The sequence below is a fragment of the Pyxicephalus adspersus genome, chromosome 12 (assembly GCF_032062135.1).
Source record: "Pyxicephalus adspersus chromosome 12, UCB_Pads_2.0, whole genome shotgun sequence".
In the NCBI taxonomy this organism is placed as follows: Eukaryota; Metazoa; Chordata; class Amphibia; order Anura; family Pyxicephalidae; genus Pyxicephalus; species Pyxicephalus adspersus.
This window is the reverse complement of record NC_092869.1, coordinates 28761762-28787553: the sequence shown is the minus strand read 5'-3', so window position 1 is coordinate 28787553 and position 25792 is coordinate 28761762. Positions and strand designations below refer to the sequence as shown.

At 37.4% G+C, this 25792-nt stretch overlaps 1 protein-coding gene across 1 annotated transcript in view; it reads right to left on the bottom strand.

The window, feature by feature from the left end:
• Window positions 1–14565: 14565 nt before the first annotated feature.
• RPAP1 (RNA polymerase II associated protein 1) overlaps window positions 14566–25792 on the bottom strand; it is a 38424-nt gene continuing 27197 nt past the window's right edge. Inside the window, exons 19-25 of the mRNA XM_072427825.1 lie at window positions 24150–24345; window positions 23234–23383; window positions 22461–22603; window positions 20441–21245; window positions 18409–18585; window positions 17646–17702; window positions 14566–15159 (exon numbers count right to left, since the gene is read on the bottom strand). Of these exons, the coding sequence (XP_072283926.1) occupies window positions 15016–15159; window positions 17646–17702; window positions 18409–18585; window positions 20441–21245; window positions 22461–22603; window positions 23234–23383; window positions 24150–24345 (1672 nt within the window). The 3' untranslated portion in view covers window positions 14566–15015. The remainder of the gene's footprint in view (window positions 15160–17645; window positions 17703–18408; window positions 18586–20440; window positions 21246–22460; window positions 22604–23233; window positions 23384–24149; window positions 24346–25792) is intronic.

Sequence of the window (25792 nt, the reverse complement as noted above, 5' to 3'; positions counted from 1 at the left end):
AATGTGAAACCACTGTATCCATGCATACATCTTTATAAATGCAGCTATGGCCATTTCAAATGTGTAGAATATACGGCACATTAGCAAAGTTTTCTTTTATTTCTCTTCTTCATGCCAATCTAATAGTTATAAACTATTAAAAAATCTTCCTTTGCTATTTTTTCTCTTACATAGAGAATTATGTCAATACAGAGTGCTGTGAACATGACTTTGAGTTACCTGTAGTGAAGTAATAAATCAAAATGTTTCCACTAACTGGGACTTAGTGCATGTTGCTATTTTGTTTTAAAACTAATCAGTTTTTGCTGTATCCATCATTGGCTGCTTGGTATAAATATGATATAAGATGACCAGTACTGAGAGATGTAAACTGCTGTTGCTAGCCTAATAAAAAACAAATAGTATGTAAAATAAAAAAATACAGCTTGCCTGGTTGGTTTTGTAATCCTTTGCCTGTTCTGATCCACTTTTAATACCATCGGAATCATTCATGCACCCCAGTGTTCAGCTAATTCTCACACAGTTATCTTCATGCTTGTTTCAGTTGTGTGACTGAAACTACTGACATCAAAATATAAACTTCACATCCACGTGGTTAGCATTCTTTAGAATGAATTCAGCAATGGCAGCTTTTATATTCCCCTAGTATATGCCCACTTACACCTTAAGGACAAAAATGTTTCTGATGAGGTGTGTTACAATAACACGTGTATTAGCACCATACACCTTAATACCCAACATGTTGTGATGCCATTCATTTTGTACAGCATAGGAAAACTTGCGGCATGCCTGTTTCCTTAGGGACTTTGGTGTGTTGCCAAGCATTCATTAAAATAGGCATTAACACATGAAGAAATGCATATTCACACAATGCACCAAGATCTGAATGAGCCCCCAGGATCAGAAAAGCCTTAACAAAAAAAAAAAGAAAAAGAATATTAACCATAAATAATTCCCTCATAGGTACCAATGTTTTATTCATGGAGAAGTGAATTTTGTTTTTGCTGCTTTTTTAATGGTGCTGGCCAAATATTTTTTCTCAAATCAAATAAATGGTGACATTAGCTAACTGGTAATAAATTAGTAAGAAGCTTGTATTAGCTATTCAGTCTTAGTAGAAGGTCAAACACATAAAAATTGTATTGCATATATTATCAGTGTCAATTTGACATGAGTTTGTTTTAGGGAATACAAACAAAAGTTGACAATAGCTGTCAAAATTACAGGAGTACACAGCTTCATATAATCAAGTTCAAATCTTATACTGCACTTCTAAATTCTTCAAACAAATATGAGATGTAGAACACAAATCCCCTTGTACATAAGGCCTAGGGGGATTCAAGATTTTACACTCTGACCTTTGTTTTTGAAGTATGTGCAAAGAGTTTGAAATGCAATGTTTGACTTTTGACTTATGGATCATAAAGGGACCCAAAATCCTAAAGAAAAGTTCTTACATTCACTTTCCTAGTGACCTGTATCTCGTGATTTTACTTTGAGAACCCCTCAACACTCTTTAACATCCGAAGCATTCATGTGGCCACACATTCCCTGCCACTATATCACTACAGGGCTCAGCAGTGATATAGGAGGCAGACGATGGAACCACACAATGGGCTCTCCCAGACTAGAGAAGATTGACAATTATGTTGATCCAGCAAACCTGGAATGGATTTTGTTAAAAGCATTTGCTATTAGTTTGCAAATATTTTCAATATTGAATCAGATCTTTTTAAAAAAATGCTGGATCATCCAGGTTCTCCCATCATAGTCTATCTTCTCAAGTCTCGGAGAGCTTTATTAAATCATGCTCATTGTGTTGCAGGTACAAAGGATTCAAACATGCCCGGGTTGCTTCTGGCCGATGTGATTGACAGTAATGTCTAGATAAAAACTGAAAGTATTAAACTGAATAGCTTTGTAACTGTGCTTTTTCAAAACTTAATTTTTAGTTTTGACTGCAATATAAAGTTATTTAGAAAGTACAGATTGCAAGACACCTGTATAGAATTACAATACACTGTGAATGATAAATGCAGACAGTATATCCTAAAGAAAATTGGAAATTTGACCTAAGCCACAAAGAACAATATTCATAAGCTACTCACTACATTAAACTATTTTGTTGAGCTACAGATAATAGATCCCAGAGTGAGTGTAAACACGATCTTGTTCTGCTGATGTAAAATAAAATGTGTACTGTAATAATGCAAAAAAATCTTATTGACGTCAGTAGATAATCACATCCCTTAAATATAGATCAGCCTGCAAGCTAGCTGTAGACTTTACAGCTCCAAGACAGTCTAAAGTTAATATGCACAACCCCAAAGAGACCCACAGGATAGGTAAAACAAGGAAACAGATAGGGTTTGTTTTAATAAAGCAGAAGAAGACGATCATTTGAGAGTTTGGGTGATCCAGCAAACCTGGAATGTGTCTGATCCAGGAAAACTTTGAAAACGTTAGCCAAATATTAGGAAATGATTTTTAAGAAATTCATTCTAGGTTTGCCGGATCACCCAGGCTCTCCCAAGATATTCTGTCTTCTCCAGTCCTGGAGAGCTTTAATAAATCAGGGCCAATGTGTACAGTAAGAGCACACACAAAAACATGTTCCAATAGTATCACTATCAGCAACATGTAAAAAAGCCAATCATGCTGGTTTGTTGCCAATCGCTAGTCTGCCTGGGCTCAATACTAAACTCATTGTATTTGCCTTCATTTGCTTGGGGTATAATTCTAGTATATGTTCATCTACATATTATAGACCAGGGGTGAGCATTTCAGAATGGCCATTAATTAGTGAAGCTGGAATGGACCTCTACATTGGGGATCCTGGGAAATTTACAAAGGTAGAAGATGTTTCAACAAATTGGCATCCAATAAAAATTCAATATAGTTTGGCTTGACCAATCCTGTAAGTGATCACATTATCGTATCATTAGATCTGTTGGTAAAAGTATGGAAACACATATATAACCAAACTGAAATGTATTCAGACAGCAGACTTCACATATTTATTATAGGCTGCAATGGTATCATCAATAAATTATAGTAAAGCAAGTTTTGTGTCAGCACACATCCCAAAAGCACATGTTTTATTTTATATTTAGAAAACCAGAGTTAATAGTGGATCTTCACAAACTGTAAAAGGTCAGCATTAAATTAGAAGACAGTAAATATCAAACCACAGGAGTCCTCCATTGGGGATGTAGTTTCTTGCTCTCTTATTAACAATTAAGAAACAGATTATCACAGGAAGGGATAAAACCATCCATTGGCCTCTCAATCCTTAGCTGCACAGTGAAAAAGCTGCTTGTAGAATTTCTACAAGAAAATTAAGAATAATATTGACCTGAGGAATATGGAATGCCTAATGTATCAAAAAACTACATATTCAGTTATACAAGAACACAAATTCTAATATTAGTACCTGATAGTTCTACTATAACTGGCTTTGTTCATGGTAACAACACTTTCATATTTGTGCTTATGTGAACTTTTAATGGAGATCAAAAAAGCCCATTTTTTTAGCAAGCGGGCCATGCAGCTATTACACGACTACATGTAGACAGAGACAACAGAAGATCAGCATCACTGATATATAACAAGGAATGAACCCTTTTTGAAGTGCATTCTAGGCACATTTAGAAAAATGTTCCTAGTATAAATAATGGTGCAGCAAACCTATAGGAACAGAGGGGAAATGTTGAGATTTCAGTTGAGTTGAGTTGGGGATCAGCTATTATATTCACAAGAACAGTGTTTATGGTTGACAATTTAGGATATATATATATATATATATATATGTATTAGGGATTAAAGCACCTTCTAAAATTGAGTCATCCTTTCATAAATATGGCATTGTAAAAATGTGTCTTTTATATAGTTACATAACATAAGCCCATTAGGCTCAATCACTAGAGAAATAAACATATCACAGATATAAAACCCTATGGACATAGTTGATCCAGAGAAAGGGAAAAAAATTGGATGTTCCCTGGATCAACAGTCTGTTATAAATAGAATGTGTGTGTTACTGCAGAAACATCTGTTTAATTGCAAGAATCTGTGAGTTTCTGCAGAAACCGTGTGTGTTTCTGCTGGAATGGTGTGTGTTTCTGCAGGAATAGTGTGTGTTTCTGCAGGAATGGTGTGTGTTTCTGCAGGAATAGTGTGTGTGTTTCTGCAGGAATGGTGTGTGTGTTTCTGCAGGAATAGTGTGTGTGTTTCTGCAGAAATGGTGTGTGTTTCTGCAGTGTTTCTGCAGGAATGGTGTGTGTGTTTCTGCAGGAATGGTGTGTGTTACTGCAGGAATGGAACTTGTGTGTTACTGCAGTATCAAGCATACCACACATTTGTGTGTTGTGGTATCAGGCCTTATTAATTACAACTTAATTCTGCAATTTTTCAGAATACTTTGTGTACAGTAGCAGAAATGATGTATGCACTTTTTGTGTGCTTTGCTGGAGAGGCAATGCAATCAAGTGCATGGCCTGCCTAACACAACACAAGGTACCACGCAGGCCGAGAGCATGTAAATGCATATGTGTTCCTACAGTACTTGTATGTGGACTGGCCCCTAGGGTTTATGTCAACTTTAATAATGTAGCATTTCATATTTTAGTCTGTACAGACGCAGAACATCACTTCGCTCGGATAGGTATAAGAAAATGTGTAAAATATATTCTAGGACTTTCTATTTCCAAGCTAGTACTAACATGACAAGACAAATAAGAGTGATTTGTTTTCCAAACTCATGCACTAGCTCCCTCCTAATGAAAAAAAACAATGGAGACAAATGAACCAAATATGACTTCCTCTAAAACAGGAGTAAACAAAAGTCTGGATTCATCATTTAGTATTCATCAAATACAGTCCTTTTATTGGAAGCAGTACAATAACTCTGTTGATGCAAACGGTTAATGTACCACGAGTACTTAAATCTAATCATCTGTACCAGCACGCTAACTATATTTTAAAGAAGATGCCCTTGTTCTCATAAAATAAGGAGCTCCTGATTCTAATTTCACCTCTTTTGTTAATGGCATGCAGATATTCCAATCATCCCATTATCTCATTTACAGAGATTTAGGACAAAGAAGAAGATCTAAGCTGAGCAATCATTTTAATCATTCTGCATAAAACCTATAGAAACCTGAACTACTATCACAATACCATATTCCAGGCAGATTTAAAAGACACAAGGTAATGTAGTATTGCTTGGGAGTTTTAGTAAAAAGGTATCACTACAGAATATCTATAAAAACATAACAATAATAACATTAGTTAAAAAGCTATTAAAGAAACTTGCATTTAAAAGCATGTAAATCGAAAATCAATACAAATAAAGAAATGAATGTTATTCCAATAAATAAATCCTTTCTAATGTGTCAGTCATTGGGATAATTCCCTATAATATTTCATTAAGGTAAGTACAGTTGGAACTTTGCACTGTATAGCCTAAATGAATGCCAATTTCAATTTAGCAAAGCTGGTGAATTGATAAACAATATTGGCATCGGATGAATTTTATTTAAATTCCACAAAACTTATAATATGAGCCCAGTGTCAAAAAATTTCTGAAAGTTAAATTTTTTTAATTAGGATATGCATGCGTATTTGGCAATCTGTGAATTTGATGTTGGATAGAGTATATCTCAATAGAAATGAGATCAATCTACAGAATGTCAAAGATAAACTTTATTTGTAGCACAGAGGGCCCTTTGTGCATACATAGAATCAAAACTCAATATGGTGTCTTATGATGTGCAATAATGTGCAAACTATGTAAAGACAGATTCATACAACAAATAAGGTTTGTGCAGGACTGCAGGGGTGGGTTTTGGATGGCAGGTACATTCCCCCTTCTTTAGGCTGTAGTTGCAGTAAAAAAGTTTTGCAGTTTTGTTGATTTTCTTGGAGGACCTCGGATTCTAGGATAAGGGAAAGGATCTGGATGGGCCTGCCAAACCCCACATTTTTCCCAGCCAGGTTTTCACATTAGCCAGACAGTACAGTGGATATAAAAAGTGTACACACCCCTATTAAAATGCCACATTTTTTTGATAAGACCACAATTAATAATTCCAAAACTTGTCACACCTTTAATGTGACCTATAACCTATACAATTCAATTGAAAAACAAAGAAATCTGTAAGGGGAAAAGTATAAAAAAATATAACATTTATACGATAAGTTGGTTACATAAGTGTGCACCCCCTTAAACTAATACTTAATTGAAGGAACTTTTGATTTAATTACAGCATTCCCTCTTCTTGGGTAGAAGTCTATCAGAATGTGGGCATGAGGTGGCCTTTCAGACCAACTGTTTTAGCTGAGAGACTGTTGCAAACCTCCAAAACAATTGGACCAAAGCTGGAAAAAGCATTTCCATGTGTTTTCTTTATGTAAATCTGTTTTATTTAATTTAGGACCAATAGATACACTATTTTTGAACTTCTGCAGTGTCCTGAGTAGCTTGGTGTTGGCTCTTGATCCCGCTAACTTCACAAGCTGTGTAGACTTAGTAAAGTTTGCTAGGAATACCTCCAATAGGATCGTGTGAATAAAAAATTTGTGAAAATCAATAAGGAGTAAAGTACAACAGTAGCAGGTGTACAAAGTATTGTAGCCAGAGATGTATACAAATATTCTACAGGGACAACACATAGCTGCCACCAGTGGAGGACAAAAGTCAACACTTGGCCGCTCCATTGGGGGGTCACAAACTTCTTACAAAGGAGATAAGGGCATCCATATATTTTTTTATTGCCTGCCAAGAAAATAATGCATCTGTAAAACATTTTGTCACTGATATAGCATCATTTCAAACAGGAAGCGTTGACAATACTTGTGATCAGGTTTTAAAAGTGTCACGGTAAACAATTTCTTCTCTTCTTCCCAATCAGTATTACCTTGGGATGTAGTTGTTCATGACAATATGGCATACTAACTGACCAACATGGTAACATGACAACCATAACCACTGAAACCAATACGGATTACAAAAACAACAGCAAAAGACCAAATAACTAATCAAAAATGAAAACATATTATTTAGGCTATATACAGATGTTGAATGATTGTCACTGGATGTGCACCCGATTGTATGGAGACTGCATCCTCCTTATTAGTAAAACGATAGCTTTCATTGGTGTCAGTCATTTAGTGATCCGGAACAACTGATCATCACACAATGTCATGGAACAACAATACTAATGCTAGATATTCATCTAGATGTTAATAACAAATCTTGTGCAACAAAAATATGTCTGGATAGAACTTCATGGGCTTCATTAGAAAAACATAATCACAGTCAAAAAATTACTAAAATGGTAATAAATTACAAGATAAACTTTTTTAAAATGTAATGTGTTTTCAATAAATCTTTATTGGTCAAGGAAAGATAATAAAAAATAATAAAAATTTGCTAAATAAATTGAATTAATAAGGCCAGGTGGAATCTTTAGGTTCTTGTTCTGGTTTCAGTAGGGTCTCCTCTACCTTCCCCATTTTTATGGTTTCAATCCAGGACCCAATTGGTAATGTTCTAAATTTTTTTTAAAAGTTAATTTCCAGCTATTGGTGAACGTAGATTTCTTTGGCATAACCAGAGATTTTACCTTTTGAAATTTCCCTTTTACAGAAGCGGAAAATTCACTGGTTATGTGTTAAATATGGCAAAATCTGTACTGAGAAACTTTTTAACCATCGGGCATTGTGACCACAGTCTTGTCATCTGACTATGTTGTTATTGAGTCACATCTATAAAGTGACTCTTTTAAAACAGTCGACTGACAAGGATAGCCATGTGGTGGTTATAGACAAAAATAAATATGAGTTATTGTGTGAAAAAATGCTGTGGAAAAGGGAGTGGTTGCAAAACACCACAACAAAACACATTAAAATGCCAGCAAAAACTCTCAAGAGTAATTGAATTTGACTTAACCATATGGTGCACAGCTATAGCCCTCTTCATTGGCAAAAAAAGATTTAATTTACAATTGAGACTTTAGAGGCCAAATTAATTTAAGTTCACAAATATTTGCTAATTATAAAATAGTATGCTTTATTAAATACAGATAAAATCACTGACAATTAAAATTTAATTCAAAAAATGTGCAAACCAAACACCTTACAAGATGTTCCCATTAGGGTCACCCTGAATATGGGTGCACCATGTGAATACCAATGCGTTTCACAGACTAATTCTGCTTCTTCAGGAAAAAGAACAGGGACATCGGATGTTTGTAGTACGTGGGATCCCACCCACACTGGGTGGTGAGGACAGCAGCACTTGGAATATTTCTCAGCTATTGGTCAGTTATTTTCAATTGTAATTCTTCTATATGTTCTGTGTGAATTCATTTATCTATGTTTATCCACCATATAAGCAGAACTATTTGAGGTATATACAATAAATCCACATTTCCGCTTTTCTCCAATACAGTCTTTACCTAGGTTTCAATTGTGCTGACTTCTCATCATGCTTCTTCAATCTTCAAGGCCCTTCAAGGTCCTCTTCATTGGGTCAGTGTAAAAGAGCCAACACTCAAATGTTCCCTTTCATATACCATTATAATAAAAATCCAAAGTGTTCACTCAGTAACGGGCACTTAAAATCTAATGAGACTTGTTGGGGCTTGTTACAAATTAATATATTCAATTTAAATACCTCAACCACCGACTCATGAAGGGGCAGAGTATTTTTTAATAACCACCTGACACCCAACATACAGTTGACATTCAAAAATCCGGCAACCTCCAGACCTGAGGAGTGTCAGATTTTCAAAAATTCTGGATTTTTGAAGGTTATACTAACCTCCACACACAGGCCAGCCTTCCTCTCGCAGCACCCGCGGACATCTGACACACATCCAGGGAGCAGGCAGCAGGGACATCTCAGTGTAGCAAGCAAAACCTAACAGCTGTTTCTGCAGAACAGCGCCATCAAAACATAAGTGGCCAAACAGTGTACTGCAGTCCCTGTATTGAAAATGCGCTGCGAAATTCATGCCGGAAAACTGAAGGAACCTGATTATCAATGGCCGGATTTTTGATTGTCAACCTGTACTAACCTGCCTTGGTTACTAGACCAGTTTTTATAGTGAATTGATATATTTGACTTTAAATATCACATTTATACTTTAGTCTATCCAATAAACATACTATTGCCCTCAACGTGCTATCGTCATGGGTAACCTGTGGAAATGTCACACATACATAATGTTCTTGTAGTTTGGGCAGCTGGGTAAAGTGGCTACTGTAGTCCAGCTGTCTAATGGTAAACAGCTCTTCTCTTTGCACTTTGCCAACTCTAACACACAACGAATGAATCATCTGCTGCTTAGTGAATGTGACAGTTATTATGTTGTTAAAACAAAACATCCTTTCAAAGTTAGAATTCTTGACCTTGTCCCACTCCCAGATATGGCTTTAGGAAAACTATGTTTATCAATAACTTGCCTTCAATTAAATTTTCAAAACAAAATAGACAATTTCTGGGTCCTGGATAGAATACATAAAGATGGAAGAGAACATGAGGAATTTTGGATTGCAACCTGGCTTAATAATTTAATACATAGAAATGTAAAAAACTACCTTTTGGAAAAAGGGGTTTCCTTATGTCATTTTTCATTGTTTCCATTTTATATTAGTGTGACCAAGCAGGATCTTACTACAGAAGGGATCATGGTAATTCTGTAATAAAATAAACTTACCTGGCTCATTTTTTTTTATTTACACTCAGCTGTGCTTGCTTCATTACAGGCCCCACCATCTTCATCTGGACTTCTTCGGGGTGTTGGATCATCTTGATTGGCCAGGTCGGGATGACCGCACATGTGCACAGGAGTTAGCCCTGGCAGCCACAGAGAATGCCAGGATACCCAACATATCCTGGCATCCTACACTGAGCTGTGCATGTGCAAAAAGACTGTGAACAGGCTGCTACGTATGTTTTATGTGCTGAATCATAACTTATTGTATCCATGTGTTATTTCATCCTATTAAAGTCTTGATTTTGCTGAACATCAATTTCAAGGGGTCACTATCAAAGTAAATGTAGCTAAAATGTGAGCTGGTAAAATGATACAAGAATGTAATAGTGAATACACTAGGGGAGTATTGTGTATATAAGGGAGCTTCCAGACCGGCAGTGTCAAACTGCTGCTGGGAGAGGCAACCAGCACTGTGGGCAATAAGATTTGCATGTGGCTAGGGCACAGTGCATTTCTTCAGATACAAATCTGGCAGCTAAAAGTAACACATCACTTTTGGGAACCGCGCTGCAATCTGCAGATGTGTTTAAACGAATTCCAGAACGGGAGAAGTTGGTAATGTAGTTAAGCCTTGTGACAAAATACTGCAGCTTATGCTGGGTCTGAAATGGCCCTAACTGCTTCACAATTGATAAAGCCTGCCATGGCTTATTCTAAAATCTGTAAATAAAATAAATCAGTGATCTCTTTGTAGCTCTGCTGACTCTTATTTACAGAGCTTCTCCATAGAAGAAAAGGCTTTGCTTTGTTATATGCGTCAGTGAGTCATTGTATCTATGATTTACAGTTCATAAATACACGTCATACTGAGCCGAGAAATAACCAATCCTTACCACAGAGTTAATTCTATGTTCTGTCAGGGAAAGTTTGAGCAGCCGCCAATGAACTGCATGACAAACGAATCCGCTTCTACAAGCTGACACGGATTCATTTCCTAGGATCTTTCCGAGGTGTTCTCGCAAATACTATCAAAGGTAAAAACAAGAGAAATGGAAAGATTGGCCTAGGATTTCTAATGAGATTCAGCAGAAGGGCCAGCCACATCCATGAATTGAAGACAACACAGCAGTGCAGGTATTGGCACACAAGCTGAGACAAAGTTTTCATAAAATCCGGGAGGAGAATGTGTGATGAATAGCATCAATCATGCTGTGACTGGAAATTGCCTTCCATTGCCATGTGAATGTGTTATTAAGAAATTATGTGGACATGAAGGGAAAAATAAACTGACCTCCAGCCTAGATACCCCAAAGCACCCTCCTTCAGCTGTTTTGATATTAAAGATACATTTAGTGTCCTAATTTGTAACTCAAATCTGCGGTCATGTAAAATCAAAAAGTCTTGATTCTTCTTTCTTTTGTACTACTGAGTGGGAAAGTCCTTTGTTGAGTAATCATGTCCTTGTTGACACAGACACATCCCATTGACATGATCCTGAAAACCCCAGCAATGGCATATTTCATTTAGTATTCACATCCTCCAAGCTGACATGAACACATCCCATTGGCAAGGTCTTAAAAAACCCCAACAATAGGGTATCTCATCCCTACCTACTCACATGAACACATCCCAATAGCTGATCTAGGTGTCCTTCGATTAGGTTCTGAAAACCACAGCAATGTCATACCTAATTGAATATTCAACCCCCCCCCCCCCAAATAAAATGGACGCATCCAAGTTTCTATTGGTGCAGTCCTAAAAACTCCAGCAAGGGTGTACTATGTTGAGTACCCATTTGCCTACATGTGCACACAGACACATTCCATTGGCTGATCCAAGAGTCCACTGGCATGGTCCAGAAAACTTCAGCAATGGCGTACCATATTAAGTACTCACGTCCCTCCCTGCTCACATGGACAAATCCTAATGGCTAACCTAAGTGTCTACTAAGGTAAATGTGAAAAGTACTCAAACCCCTCACTAATGACATTGACACATACTTCTGGTTGATTTAGGTGTCCATTGGCATGGTTCTGAAAACTTCAGCAATGATCTATGAGCCGACCAACAATTAATGAATTTCATCATAAGCAGAGCTCCCTCTAGTGGTTAAACTAAGAGACAGTGTTTTATAAAGTCTACCTAAACTCAACATTTTTACATTACATATTAAGGTAGAAACTCTTCAAAATAAAGTAAATTTTTTTGTGTGTTTGTTTTTTTTAAGTCCAGCACCTTTTTTTTTCAGGTGTCGTAGTAAGAAGACAAAAAGACGACGGAAGGGAAGACAGAAGATGAAGTGGGACCGGATCGTGGGAAGGACCAGGGTCATAGAGGAATCTGCGGGATTAAAGGTGTCATTTTTTATTTTTAGTTTATTTCTGCTTTAACTAGGGTTCTTCCAGAGGTTATTAGGGGTTTCTTGAGCAATGAGCAGTTTGATCCTTTTGGCTATGTGTATTGGTGACATTCTTCCCAATGGCCAGCATAGCATTCCTACTGATCACCATGCTAATGTACCGTGAGCTGTGGATATAGGAATTATAGCAGGGGTTCCATAAATGAGAGGGAAATAACTTTTGTAGCTTTATCCAACTTTTGTATGCTACATGCTTGTTCTGGGTCTGCAATTCCAGAATAATCAAGCCTGATACAGTAGGACAACTAGCATTTATAGATGTAGACCAGAAATGGCACAATCAAAGAGGAGCATCAGTGTGTGTTACCAATGCAGAGGATTCCAAAGTCCATGGGACAAAACTAAAACAAGTGCTAGAGGATGATAGGAACACATGCTGCAGGATAAAGCTTTAATGGTAAAATGACATGTCACTGCAAAAATTACAGATGAGACTCTTTCACCGCCTAGTGGTGTTGTTGTGAAGGTGCATGCAGCACTGAATTTTATCTGAAGAACAGTGTTTTTACCCAAAGAAACGCAATAGATTTTTTGTGTGTATGAAAGACAATTTCTAAATAGATATTTAAGAGAACCTCAATCAGGTAAAAATATCAAGTTTGTCTAAAAGGGCCTAGTGATAATAATACCTTGGCAAAGGGTTTAGACTTGGATTTCTGGCAGGTGAACAGAGAAGTGGTGGAGCACAAGAAAATGAAGGCATGGACAATACTATGATGAACTCTGGGGAGGTTAATAAATAAGCCTTAAATACAAAATGAGGACACATAGCCTCTCAGCAGCCCATAATCTGCTGTTGTTGGGGATGACTACATTCCGGACAACAGATAAGTGTATCTTCATATTTATTTGTGGAATCCCCCAAAGTGTAGCTCTGACCTCACAACAACTGTGGTCTTCACTAGTCCTCTGATGGTGTCGTGTATATCCGACTAGCATGAGATCCTTACCTCCTTGCCATAGTGTGGCCTGCAGCCATGTTTCTCTCAGGTAAATGATGCACCCTCACCTGGTGGTCCACATGATCCAAAAGAAAACTTGATCCATAAGACCAGGCCATTGCTTAATGGTCCAGTTCAACCACTTACATAACCATTGCAGGTACTTTTGGGTTGGGGGTTAGCATGGGCTCTTCTGCCTACGACATAGAAGCCCTGCATGCAGCATGTTGTGATGTAAATGTAAGTATATAAAGATATACACGTACACCACACAGTAGGCATAAAACATAGTTTTTTTTAATATGCAAAGCTTACCTTATATTACCTATTTAGTTTGAGTTTAGTCTTTTTGTTTATATTCGGGACTTTAGAGGGAAGACTTTCGCTAAAATTGTGCAGCACTGACATGCCTTGCGGAACACGCAGGTGCCACCTGGTTATGCTGTGCTCCCCCTGCCAGTGTTTAAAGCAGAATTGTATACGTTGGTGGGTGGTGAGTTTCTACCATAATCAGCAAGTATGCACAGGTTTAACTTTGTGTAGGAGTCATTTCTGTGTCCTAAGAAGTCAACATCTTTGCCGCTGTGCCCATGGCAGACCTCGGGCTCCATGGGGATCCTCTTTAACCATTGGATGGCCAGTGGTGATGTAATTACTGTGCATGGACAAGAGTTACACTGTGCCTGGCCTTTGGCACTGTATACGCAGTACAGAGTACATCTAAAACAAAAGGCATACTAGAATGAATATGAGGAAATATGAAGGCTATTATTGTTAATCTCTACTACTGAAAATGCTAGATGCGTAGCTGGCATAATAATCCAGTATCTTCAAAAGGCTTATGTCCAAACCTGCAACAAGCATCCAGCAAGTCAGTTCCTAATTCCGGACTTGTTTTCAGTCATTGACCTAATGGCAGTCTAAATATTTATCTCAGTACTTTTATTATACGGTAGCTATATAATGTTTAAAATGTGTCCATTTTACTATTTCTTTTAAAACGGTGGTCGCCAACCAGTGGTCCGCAAGAAAATTTTGGTGGTCCGCGGCTATAGCCGGTGCACCTCCGAGTAGGGTAGGGAGAAGGGCCTCGCTGGGGAGGATGCACCAGCCAGAGCTGCAGACCATGTCCCCTGTACAGAACGCAGGCTCAGGGAAGTGGGGAGGTTATGTCTCTGGACAGGCTCAGACCTGCCATGGAAGAGGGGCCAGGTTGTTGCATCATGATGTCACTATAGGGGAAGTTTCTTCCCCTTTGAGTGACATCTGTCTCCCCGCACATGCCCAGTCCGATGCGGTAAATTTAGTGGTCCGCCGGTCCGAAAAGGTTGGAGACCACTGTTACCACAAGATACAACATGGCCCAATAACATACAGATCTGGAACAAGCACACAAATTTAGTCGGCATACCTATTCTGGGTCGATGTTTTAAAGTCATGGGATCAGCTACACGACTTAAAATAATAGCAATGACAGCGTGTATATTTTTCTTGTCAGTTTATATAACAAAATGTTCACCTACATTACCATTTAAAATGAACCTTATAAATATACACAGGCAGTTTTGTTTAGCATCATCACCGATTTCAACCAATGAACACTGGTATTCATGAACAAGTTATCACCCCTTATCATGGTGACATTTTCAAGATAAGTGCTTTAGACAACAACTTGTCCCTGTGTTTCACCTGGACAACTTCTGTCTATTAAATTCCTTAAATGATTCCATTTGCAATGGATAGCTAGAAGGCCTTTTATCAGTGCTAGAATCTCACAAAGATTCACTAATTAGAATGTTAAATAAATGGAAAACAGACTGAGTGCCTCTGATCATGCAGTCACTATCAAACCTTCTACAAAAATCTCAGAACACAATATCTTTTTTATCTCTCATAGAGAAAGAATACCACATTCATAGTGGGCACTGTTTTTTTATGTTTCTGTTGAGTGTTGTGGCTTTTCTGTCATCAACTTCAGATACTTCTGCCTGAGAGGAGGAAGTTCATCGTACAGCTCAAAGCCCAATAGACTGTGACTGGAGGGCTGCTTGAAGTACAGCAGATGCTTCCTGAGACCCTTAAAAGAAAAAAAAATGACATAAAATAAGTTAGTGCAGATTTGTGGGGATTCTACTTGAATTTGTGTAGTAAAGTAGAAAAATCAAAGCCTGTGTAAATAAAAGACACTTCCTGAATGGTAAGGAAAAAGAATCCCCACGTTAGTACAGAACTTGACTTCAAATATTCTCTATAGGTGAATATTTCAAGTCAATGTATATTTAATGGTTATGTTACCAATAGAGAAAATGTACTGAATTTAATTTCAATTTTATTTTATTTTCATTTCAATTTCATTTCATTCTTCAATGCAATGAAAAAAAATGCATGCGTAATAGTGCAAGTAACAAGATCTAAATGAACTGTTCCAGCTTCAGTGATATATGATAAATGGAAGACATTTTGTCAGGTGTCAATGTCTGTCTGTAGCCCCTCTCACTTCCTGTATAGAGAGAGTGGAAAGAATGGATTTTAGTGGCAGAGTAAATATTTAAAATCTTTTAAAATCCTTTATTTTAAAACAAGTAAAGGAAAATTAACATGTATATTACACAAAACCAAGAGATCAGAAGACATGCAATTTCCCATCAGGATTTGTCTTCAACATAAGTACAAAATTAGGGTTCCTTACATATCATTAGCGACCCTCGCGGCCAAACCTTATAATGTTACAATGATGTTCAATGCGAAAACTATAGTCTCCATCCCGAAGCGTTTCACCCTAGTGGGCTTCCTCAGGGGATAGGAGACTTTTTACATAGTGGATGTGAGCATCAAAGGAAGGCAGGCAATAATTTTCTTAGTGGTACAATGTAGGTATTCCAATGATAATCAATATGGTAATAAAGATGTTATGGATGCGGGTGAAGCAGAAGATTTGAGGAAAAATCACCTAATTTAAACTTGAAGTATCCAAAGATTGTCTTACAATTGAGTGTTGACCTGATCGTTTTGGACAGGTATATGAATTGTGGCATAATGAGGTTGTGATTATGTGGAAGTAATTTAGCTTCCAAATGAATCTTGTCTTTTTTGTAGAATTACAATAATGATATGGTCATCATTTGAAAGTAGAAGGAGTTCTTGATTTTTTTTTTTTTTTTTGAATGATAACGAAAAAGTTGATTGTGATATGCTAGATAGGATGGTCTGGATGCCTGCCACCGGCCCACCCTTACCACTATACCACAACGATTTATACTAAAAGATTACCGATCTACCTGTCTACCATGACCTAACATGCTTCTGTAATATATGTCAAATACCTCCATGGGAGACTATTCCTGAATCACCTACAAGGTACACTTATTTACAAGTTCACCTTGTTCCTACATTCCTATCCAGCATATAACAATCAACTTTTTCCGTATCATTCAAAATAATTTACAAGGACTCCTTCTACTTTCAAATGATGACCATATCATTATCGTAATGCTACAAAAAAAAAAAGATCATTTTTGAAGCTAGATTACTTCCACATAATCACAAACTGATAATACCACAATTCATATAACCAAAGTGATCAGGTAGTTATCCACACTCAAATGTAAGCCAATCCTTGGGTACTTCAAGTTCAAATTAAGTGATATCTCTTTTTCCCCAAATCTTCTGCTTCACCGGCATCCATACCATCTCTATTACCGTATTGATTATTATCATTGGAATACCTACATTGTACCACTAAGAAAATTATTGCCTGCCTGCCTTCCATTGAAGCTCACATCCACTATGTATTAGGTCTCCTATCCCCAGAGAAAGCCCACTGGGGTAAAATGCATTGGGATGGAGACTACAGTTTTTGCATTGAACATCATAGTAACAATATAAGGTTTGGCCATGAGGGTCTCCAATAATATGTAAAGAACCCTAATTTTGTACGTTTGTTGAAGACAATTCCTTATGGGAAATTACATGTCCTCTGATCTCTTGGTTTTGTGTATTATACATGTTAATTTTCTTTGACTTAGTTTATAATCAAGGATTTTAAAAGATTTTAAATATTTAGTCTGCCATTTAAAGCCGTTCTTTCAACTCCCCTTTAAATGTTTATGATTTCAATGGCTTGGCAACTACTACAGTAGTATTGAGATTATTTTCCTCAGGGATATACCTCTTTTCTCCCCTCTCACTTCCTGTTTCCTTGACACTTGTACAAGAAACTGAGGTTAAGATTGTCACCAGGATAGGAGGGCATGGACATCAATAACTCCATATAAAGGTTTTAACCATTTCCCACTATACTAAATGCCAGGCTGTCTCTGGATTCCATACTTTCTAAGTCACTAACCTGGAAGAAAAATGCAGCAAACAAAGTCAGAACAAGACAGCCGGGCAATTATCATTGAAAAAAGAGAGTTCAGCAATGGGAGCCAAGTCTCCTCAGATCACACTTTATTACAACATTAACTGTCTTTAAAAGGGTTTCTAAAATGTTCTTGGTAATTTATTATCTTTTGTATTTTCAAGTTGTGCAATTTAAAAACAACAGAAAAGTAAGTCACCTACCTCATCGACCAGTAGATTTGTCTTTCGGAGCATGTTCTTCCTTGCAGCATCAACTTCCTGTGAAACAACAGAGACAGACTTAAAACTGCTTCTATTTCCTTCCAGAATAAATTTTAAAAGGCAATTGCAGCCATGTGATGGTAAATCAAAATGAGCTCAATGTCAGGTCACCAATGTCTGCAGATTGGAAGAGCGAAGTTGCATTGTAAAACAAGCAGGTGTGTAGAGGGTGTGCAGTGGTGACACAGGTTTGTAGTGATGTGCAGTGGTGACAGAGGTGTGTAGAGGGTGTGCAGTGGTGACACAGGTGTGGAGAGGGGGCAGCAGGGACAGAGATAAGAGCTAGGGGTGCAACAAAAAGGTAGAATTTACTCTTCAGATATTTAATCAAAAAATGGAGAATGCCATTTTTTGCCAATCCATTTATAAGTTTACAGTGACATTAACATTTGCTTTAAAATATTTGATTTTTTTTTCAAGTTTTCCACATTCCTTAATGATGCCTTTCTAGGTTACCCTACAAACTTTGGTATTGTGACTTCACTATGGGTCTATGTAATCTGTACATTTTTTAAATGTATATTGTTTACAAGAAGCCAGTGAAACATGATGAGACCCCTGCTATTTTTACTACAAGAAAGTGTGCAATTTATATAGGATATTGTCATTTGAATACATTTTATAATATATATATAAATCAGTGGCACCAGTTCTCGTGGCCAGGCTTCATTCAAGTTACTATCACATTAACTGAATCTCCTACCTCAGCCACCCGATCTTGTGAGAAGATGAAGCTGTTAACGTGAGCCAAAGCAACAACATAAAGCACAGGGCACCAATTCTGACGCAATGATCCTGTCACTAGCGTCCGAAAATAGAGGCGCAACAGATTCAAGTTATCTTCAGAAGGCGATGTGTACAGAGCAAGTGGGACAGGAAACTAAAAGGAGAACAAAATGCAAAGGTGATCAGGCAAAACATAGATCATAAGACTTTCAAACAAATAGAATGTTAACATAAATTGAAGTATACATCTCATTGTGTAAACACACTCAAATAAGTCAGAAAAAGAATGCTGGTGGGCATTCAAAAAAGAGCTCCCCTGGAATTCTCATTCTGATACCGTGTTTCCCCGAAAGTAAGACCTACCCCGAAAATAAGACCTAGTAGAAAAATAAAAAAAAAAATAAAAAAAATAAAAGCAAACATAAATTAAAACAGTACTCACCGAGCGGGAGACAGCGGGCGTACACACAGCGGGCTAACACACAGCCGCACAAGCCGATGCTTTCCTTGTAGTTCCGGCTCCTGTCACAGGCGGAGTGATATTACATGCACTTAACTGTGTTAAAAAAAAAAAAATTAAAATAATATACTCACCTGATACGCGATCCTGCGTGTGTTTCTGGCTGCAGCATGTCTCTCTTCTCTCCTCTGCCAGCATCGTGTCTTTTCCTGTTTGTAAAGCAGGAAAGAAACCGGCACAGCGCCACCTGCTGTTCCATGTCCTAACTGCCGAACAGTGGAGAAAAAGCACAGAGTGATCAGAAGGGGAATTTGTAAGGGGAATTTGGGAATATGGTGTGTTTTTTTTCATTAAAAAAAGTATATAAGACCTACCCTGAAAATAAGACCTAGTGTGTTTTTGGAAGCCCAAAAAAATATAAGACAGTGTCTTATTTTCGGGGAAACACGGTATTTACTGTGAATACTGGACAAATGGGAGCAGCTGCAATGAATTGAAGCTTGCAAATGATCCTCAGTAGCGTTCTAGTTTGAGTCAGCATTGCTCTACATACCTCATTCAGGAATAGCTAGAATGCAACACATTCCTAATTTGTGGTAAAAACTATGCTGTGAGTACCCAAATCAGGAGCTATTGTGATAACAACAGCAATTGAACAATTTCTCCATGATACAGTAAAGTTGCCAGATAAGGACCTTTAAAAGGTCAGACACCCAATAGGATGGAATGTTTTTTGTATGTTTCTCTTTCTCTTCTATTGTACTACCTACTCAATGACTCCTTTGTTGGAATTCCTTTTTAAAATGCTTTGTGTAGAAGAATAAGTATTTCACTGAATAAATATCCTACTTCTAATAGTAATAAAGATGTTTTTAAATGCATGGCTAAACATATCATTTGGGGAGACTGTGTGGCTTCACAAGGGTACTCTGAACCAGGAGCCCAATAAAATATATGTGGGCCAGGTGGGTCCTGGCATCTGGGTAGCATTCTCTGTCTGACTGGCCAAGCCAAACCAATGTAGAAGCAGGAAATTCATCTGCCTTGGGGACTTTGCAGCAGCAGGTGCTGGGCTGAAAAGAGGTGGGAGCCTCTCATACTTCCTCACCATCTGGTTGCGTCCCGCACTGAACAAGCTTGCATATAACAAAGGAAGAGGTGCAGCTCTCAAAGACACCAGAGCGGTCTATTGGAGTCTTGCTCATGTTCATGCTGGAATAAAAGTGTACTGTAAAGAACAAGCTGAAAACCAAATAGGGTGGTGACTGAATGTGGTGTAAACATAGCAAAGCAGAAGATTCACATGAGAGAATGCTAGGTATAAGTAGTACAACCAGATTATAAAAAAAAAAAATATTTTTTAGTTTACTAAAACTATATAATGTAGGGGCCTACTCAAAAACCTATCCAATATATACCCACTCAATAAAGATTTATATTACAGTTCATGGTTGATGTAAAAGTAATTTTAAAATCAACCAAAAACATTTCTAATCAGTTTTAAAATATTTTCTGTTTCATTAGCAGATAATAGATGCGCTAGGCTTACCTCTTTCAGGGGTACACACAGGGACCTCAGACTGTTGACATGTTCTCCAAACACAGCCTGTTTAAGTTGTACACTAAAGCGTCTCTGCAATGGAAGAAGAACAAAAGTTCCAAATAATGGGTCACCAAAGGAAACACCCTCAAACTGCTCCAAGAGGTCCATGTAGAAATCATAAAATGAAGCCAACCCAGGCAGAGGCACATCAAGCTTTAATGACTCCATGTGCTTAGACTGACTATAAAGAACAGTAAGTGCTGCAGTATATGCATGGACAGGTGCTTCTAAAAAGAGGTCACTACCTGTCAGAAAGACACAAGCCAATCTGGCCAACTTTGCAGCAGTGGGGACGCTTTGTAAGCATCCAGGGCGCCACGTTTCCAAAAGAAAGATCCACTGTAAGTTTCTTGTGACTCTGTTAACCAGATCAGGTGGGAGACTATTCACTATCTTCCCTCTTGTCTCTGCATTAGTTACTTTATTGTAAAGATTGATCAGTGGAAGAAATGGCCAATCAAATGGTAGAATGGGACCTCTGGCTTCAGGTAACATGGCAGATTGAACAAAACAGTTTTTTTCCTGATAGACAATCCTGGAGTGATTGAGTGCTTGTTCCATGTGGGCAAAATGAGTCAAGTAGCAGCTCTGGATGGAAGGAAGGTCTTTGATGGCTTGTTCTAGCAGAACACCACGACTTGGGGACTCTGAAGCTGATGCAGCTGATCCAGGGGGTGTAGGTTTGCCTTCAGATGTAATGTGTAAAATATCTGATAAATCAGCTGCTTGTGGACCTCCAGTGCTTCCCTCTCTGTGAAAAACAAAAGATATATTAATTTTATAATCAAAATGTCAGTTGTGGTGATACCTGGACCCACAGGGTAGAACAAAGAACAGTCACCCTGCATAAAATAAAGAGCAACAGAATCTAGTCTTTACTATAAGTAGTTCCAACATTGAGAAGGAAGATGCTTCATAATAGAATATCAGAAGGAAACCCACAAAAACAAGATCCACGTAAGAATGTATGTTTCTTATAAAAATCTATAACATCATCACAAAAGAGATCACTATTTATGATCAAAGTATATCCCCAATTTAACTTGCCTGGTCGCTTTATCATATAAAATTTTCTATGGCTATATTATAATTGATTTTTCAAGGTGCTGAATACCCCGTGGCTTTATGCTATAAAGTTTTTCACTAAATGAAAATATATAATTCAATAGATTAAATCACAATAAACAATTGATTAATACATTTGAAATAAAGAAGCAGAAAAGTTAGCTTAATTTGCATACATTTGACTTGTATGATCTGTATTTCAGAAACTTCCGGGAGAAGAAGCCCTTCCCCATCACACAAGTTCCTCTCGGGGCAGCAACTTCACTTACAGGGAATCTAAACACAGTGACCCCACAGATTAGGTGATTGCTACTTCTATCAGTGGGATCTGTATTTATTTACTTGTAACTATTTATCGCTAACATGTTACGCAGCGCATTACAAAGTCTACAGCCATATCACTAGTTGTCCCTGTAAGGGGTAATGTCCCTACCATAGTCATATGCCATTAACACAGTCTAATGCCATTTGTAAGGAGAAGCTATTGACCTAACTGCATGTTTTTGGAATGTGGGAGGAAACCGTAGTGCCCAGAGAAAACACACACAAACATAGGGAGAACATACAAACTTGCCTGGCCAAGATTTGAACCTGTGACTTAGCACTGCAAAGGCAAAAATTTATGACACTAGGAAAAAAAAGCCTAGGCAATGACATAGGTATTATTATTATTATTATTAAACAGGATTTATATAGCGCCAACATATTACGCTGCCATTATCAAACATCTCCTGTTCTGATTCTACCTGTGACCCTTAGAATGGTAGAATCAGGTACTAGCAGTAACTAGCTTAGTGTGGCCACACTTGGGATATGGAGAATGAAGAAAGAAATCAGACATGGGGAAAGAGGGCTCAGCAGCTCTACCATTAAACATACACATTGGGTAGTGAGAACTTACGGTATAAAAACAGGATTAAATGCAAAAGTAGAAAGGATCTTCTGAGCCAAGTGCTCGCTGCCTGGTAAGAGTCGACTTAGTAAGGTCAATGAGACAGAGTGGAAAATCGAGGCATTGTGAAATTGCTCTGATGACATAGATGTCTAGGAAGGAAAAATAATATTTGCATTCAATTTAATTAGCTTAACTTTCATTGTCCAAAGCAAACAGTTTTCTATAAACATTAGTGTTTCCCTTTCTATACAGAAACATATTAGACAAAACGTAACAGAGTACATGTACATTGGCCTGCACCAGAAAATATTACTGATAATGTATCATAGCCATAATGTAAAGTTCTAAGTAAGTGATAGAGGATGGAGACACTAGACCTAAATTTAGAGCAGTTTGACAGCCACGGTGTAAGATATATTACATTTGCTGGCAGGTCACATACACAAAGAGGCCTCTAGTAGACACTTCTGGTGAAATCCATGGGGTGCCACCCAAAGGCCACAAACAGCTTTTTTTCATCATAAAACAAGTAAACCCCCCTTCAGTTCTTCTGGGCTGTATTTATCCCCTAACAGACCAGAGTACCCCATCCTCCTCAATTCAGTACAAAATAAACCACACACTTCACCGGTTTGTTTTCTACTGTCAGTTGGGTTTTAGAGCAAGGTCCATAAAAAAAAAAAATTATGCCAAGGCCAGAATCTAGTAAAACTGACATATACTAATAAACAAAAGAGTGATAAAAAAATAAGCCATAATGTAAAAAAAACACAATTTACCACTTTGTAGAACAACAATAATATGAAATACTGGAAATGGTATTCATGTCGAAGAAGCCAGTTGGAAGAAGAAGTAACTGCCGGTGTTGGAGATTCAGAAGCCTTTACCAAATAATTTTGCAGGCCCTTGTATTTTAAAATAAAAGGGAACTAGAAAAAAAAGGCAGAATTACATAACTAACATTAAAACATCATATTTTACTTTTTGCCAAGTCCAACAATTAACAAGGTAAACTCTAATAACTATCAGGTTGACATGTAAATACAGAGTAGATAAGCAAAATGGTAGCTAGAACAACTGTTCTACATCTACATCCTATTTCCACTTATCTCTAAGTTCAGACAATGACAGTTTTAATCATGTGTGGCCAGATGATACCCACAGCATGAAGAACCATGGATGTTAAACTACATTTCCAAGCAACCTATAATTACATTGGAAACCAAGTATTTTACATGAAGGGGTTGGACTTGTAGTTATGCTAAGCATGTGGCAACTGTAAGACCTTAACGTCATAGGAGGAATAAAAGGCATAAAGGGTTCTTTAGCAGCTCAGTGTGTTTTTGAATTTGAAAAGTTCTGTTGTAAATGTATTACTTCTAATTAACACTAATCAGAATGACCGCTTTGAGAATTTGTCTATTTAAATCTTGGCTTTAGTTGGGTCATAAAGGGTAATTCTCTCAAACTACTTAAAGATATTGTCAAGAGGCAGGAAGTATTAAGAGTTTCAGCACCAAAAACTGGAGGAGCTTTAAACTTCATGGACCAAATATCAGAATATTTATTTACAGCTGAAAGTTTTAGCTAAAAACTAAACACTTCTTCAAATGGTTTTAAAACTTGACAACTGCTATCTGCAAAGTCTTTTTTATACTCCATACTGTTTATTTCTGCATATTCCATAGAACTCACCTTGCTGATTAGCCCCTTATGGATATTGCAGATACTGCTGACGAGGTTTAGCACAGCAGTCAGTATAGGGAATGGAGATTTTTTTCCAGGCAGGCTTAGAGGTGGTTTCCCTTCAGCACAACTTAAAGTTACAATGCTGTTGACAGACTCAGGGAGAGGGGAGCAGGTAAGAGGGTTACAGACAGCAGAACAAGATCTGATGGTACAAGATTTGAAAAAGAAGTAAAAAAAAAAAATACATTAAGCAAAATTTAGGTCTACAGAACAATATTTAAACATTTTAATGAATAGTGAGATAATCATTTCAGTTTAACAACTTTCCAAAAACATACACATTTATTGGAGATATTAATGTACTATCCCCACTCCAGATAAGCTCCCTATATTACACTTAGGCTATGTACACGTCAGATGATTGTCGGGCGATACGAGATGCAGGGCTGGTATCGGACGAGAATCTGACACGTGTACAGAGGCCATCTGATATTATTCATGGATCCGTCCTGGCGGACTCATGAATGACTGATAATAAACAACCGCAATGGAAGTGAAGAAAAGAGATCTCAACAGGGTGCTTCTCGCTCTTCTCCTCCTTTTCCCACTACGTACAGCAGAACAGCACTGTATGTACAATGCTTATTCATCTTTCAGGTGTTTGTCATTGGAAACGATAGTGATTGTTTCCAACGACAAAAACCTAGCGCATTTATCGTTAGAGCTTATTTATAATGAGGTGAAGAAAATAATTAGTTCTCCACTTATTTTGTTCTCCACTTTTAGCAACTAGTTTGAAACAGATTCAAAGTAGAAACAGATTTTGTTTCCTTGAAATCAGGTATCCAAAAGTGGACAATAGAGGTATCATATTATCTATTATTCTGGAAATTAGAAGCTTTATACTAATCTCCACTTTTAAAAGGGCATAAGGATGTTAAAAGCTGTTGTATGTTTTAACTTATACCATGCAGACTGTCACCTTTGTGTTTAACAACTCTGAGGGCCCACTTTTTATACTGGACCGGATGCAGTGAAAAGCATTGTTTAACACTCTTTGGAGTATTAATGGCCCTTCTAGGAAAGAAACATTGTATCTGTTTAATCCTGTTTGACGAATGTATTGTTTTCTGAGAGAGAAACCTTGTAACCTCAGATAAAGGCTGCTCTTTGTTGTACAGATGGAAAAAAAGTGCTGTGTAGCTGAGTGTTAGTATTTAATTGCTGTTCTGGGAAGAAAAAAATTGTATTTTCTGACAAAGACTATGCTTTGTTCTCAACATCTAAAGTACTGCTTTTCAGCTGTGTGTGATACATTAGTAATGTTTGGGGCGCTTAAACAAGTTTTTTACTATTGTTCAGGAATAAGTTTAACCAACTGATTCCCAAAGTCTTTTTATCATTAAGTCCCAGAACATTGTTTAAATTTCTCAGTTGCGTACTTTTTAGGTTTTAGTTTTTGTAGTCTACCCAAACATACCATACATGGCTTTTTCCAGGACAGATAGAGATTTTACTTGGTAGTAGATATGAATACATATATTTTATTGCCTAGGTTTTAATTTGGATGATATAGTGGAAAATTGCAGAGAGAGCTTCTGGGACTTAAAGTATCTGTCCCAGACTCTCCCCATTTGGCTTTTAATCGA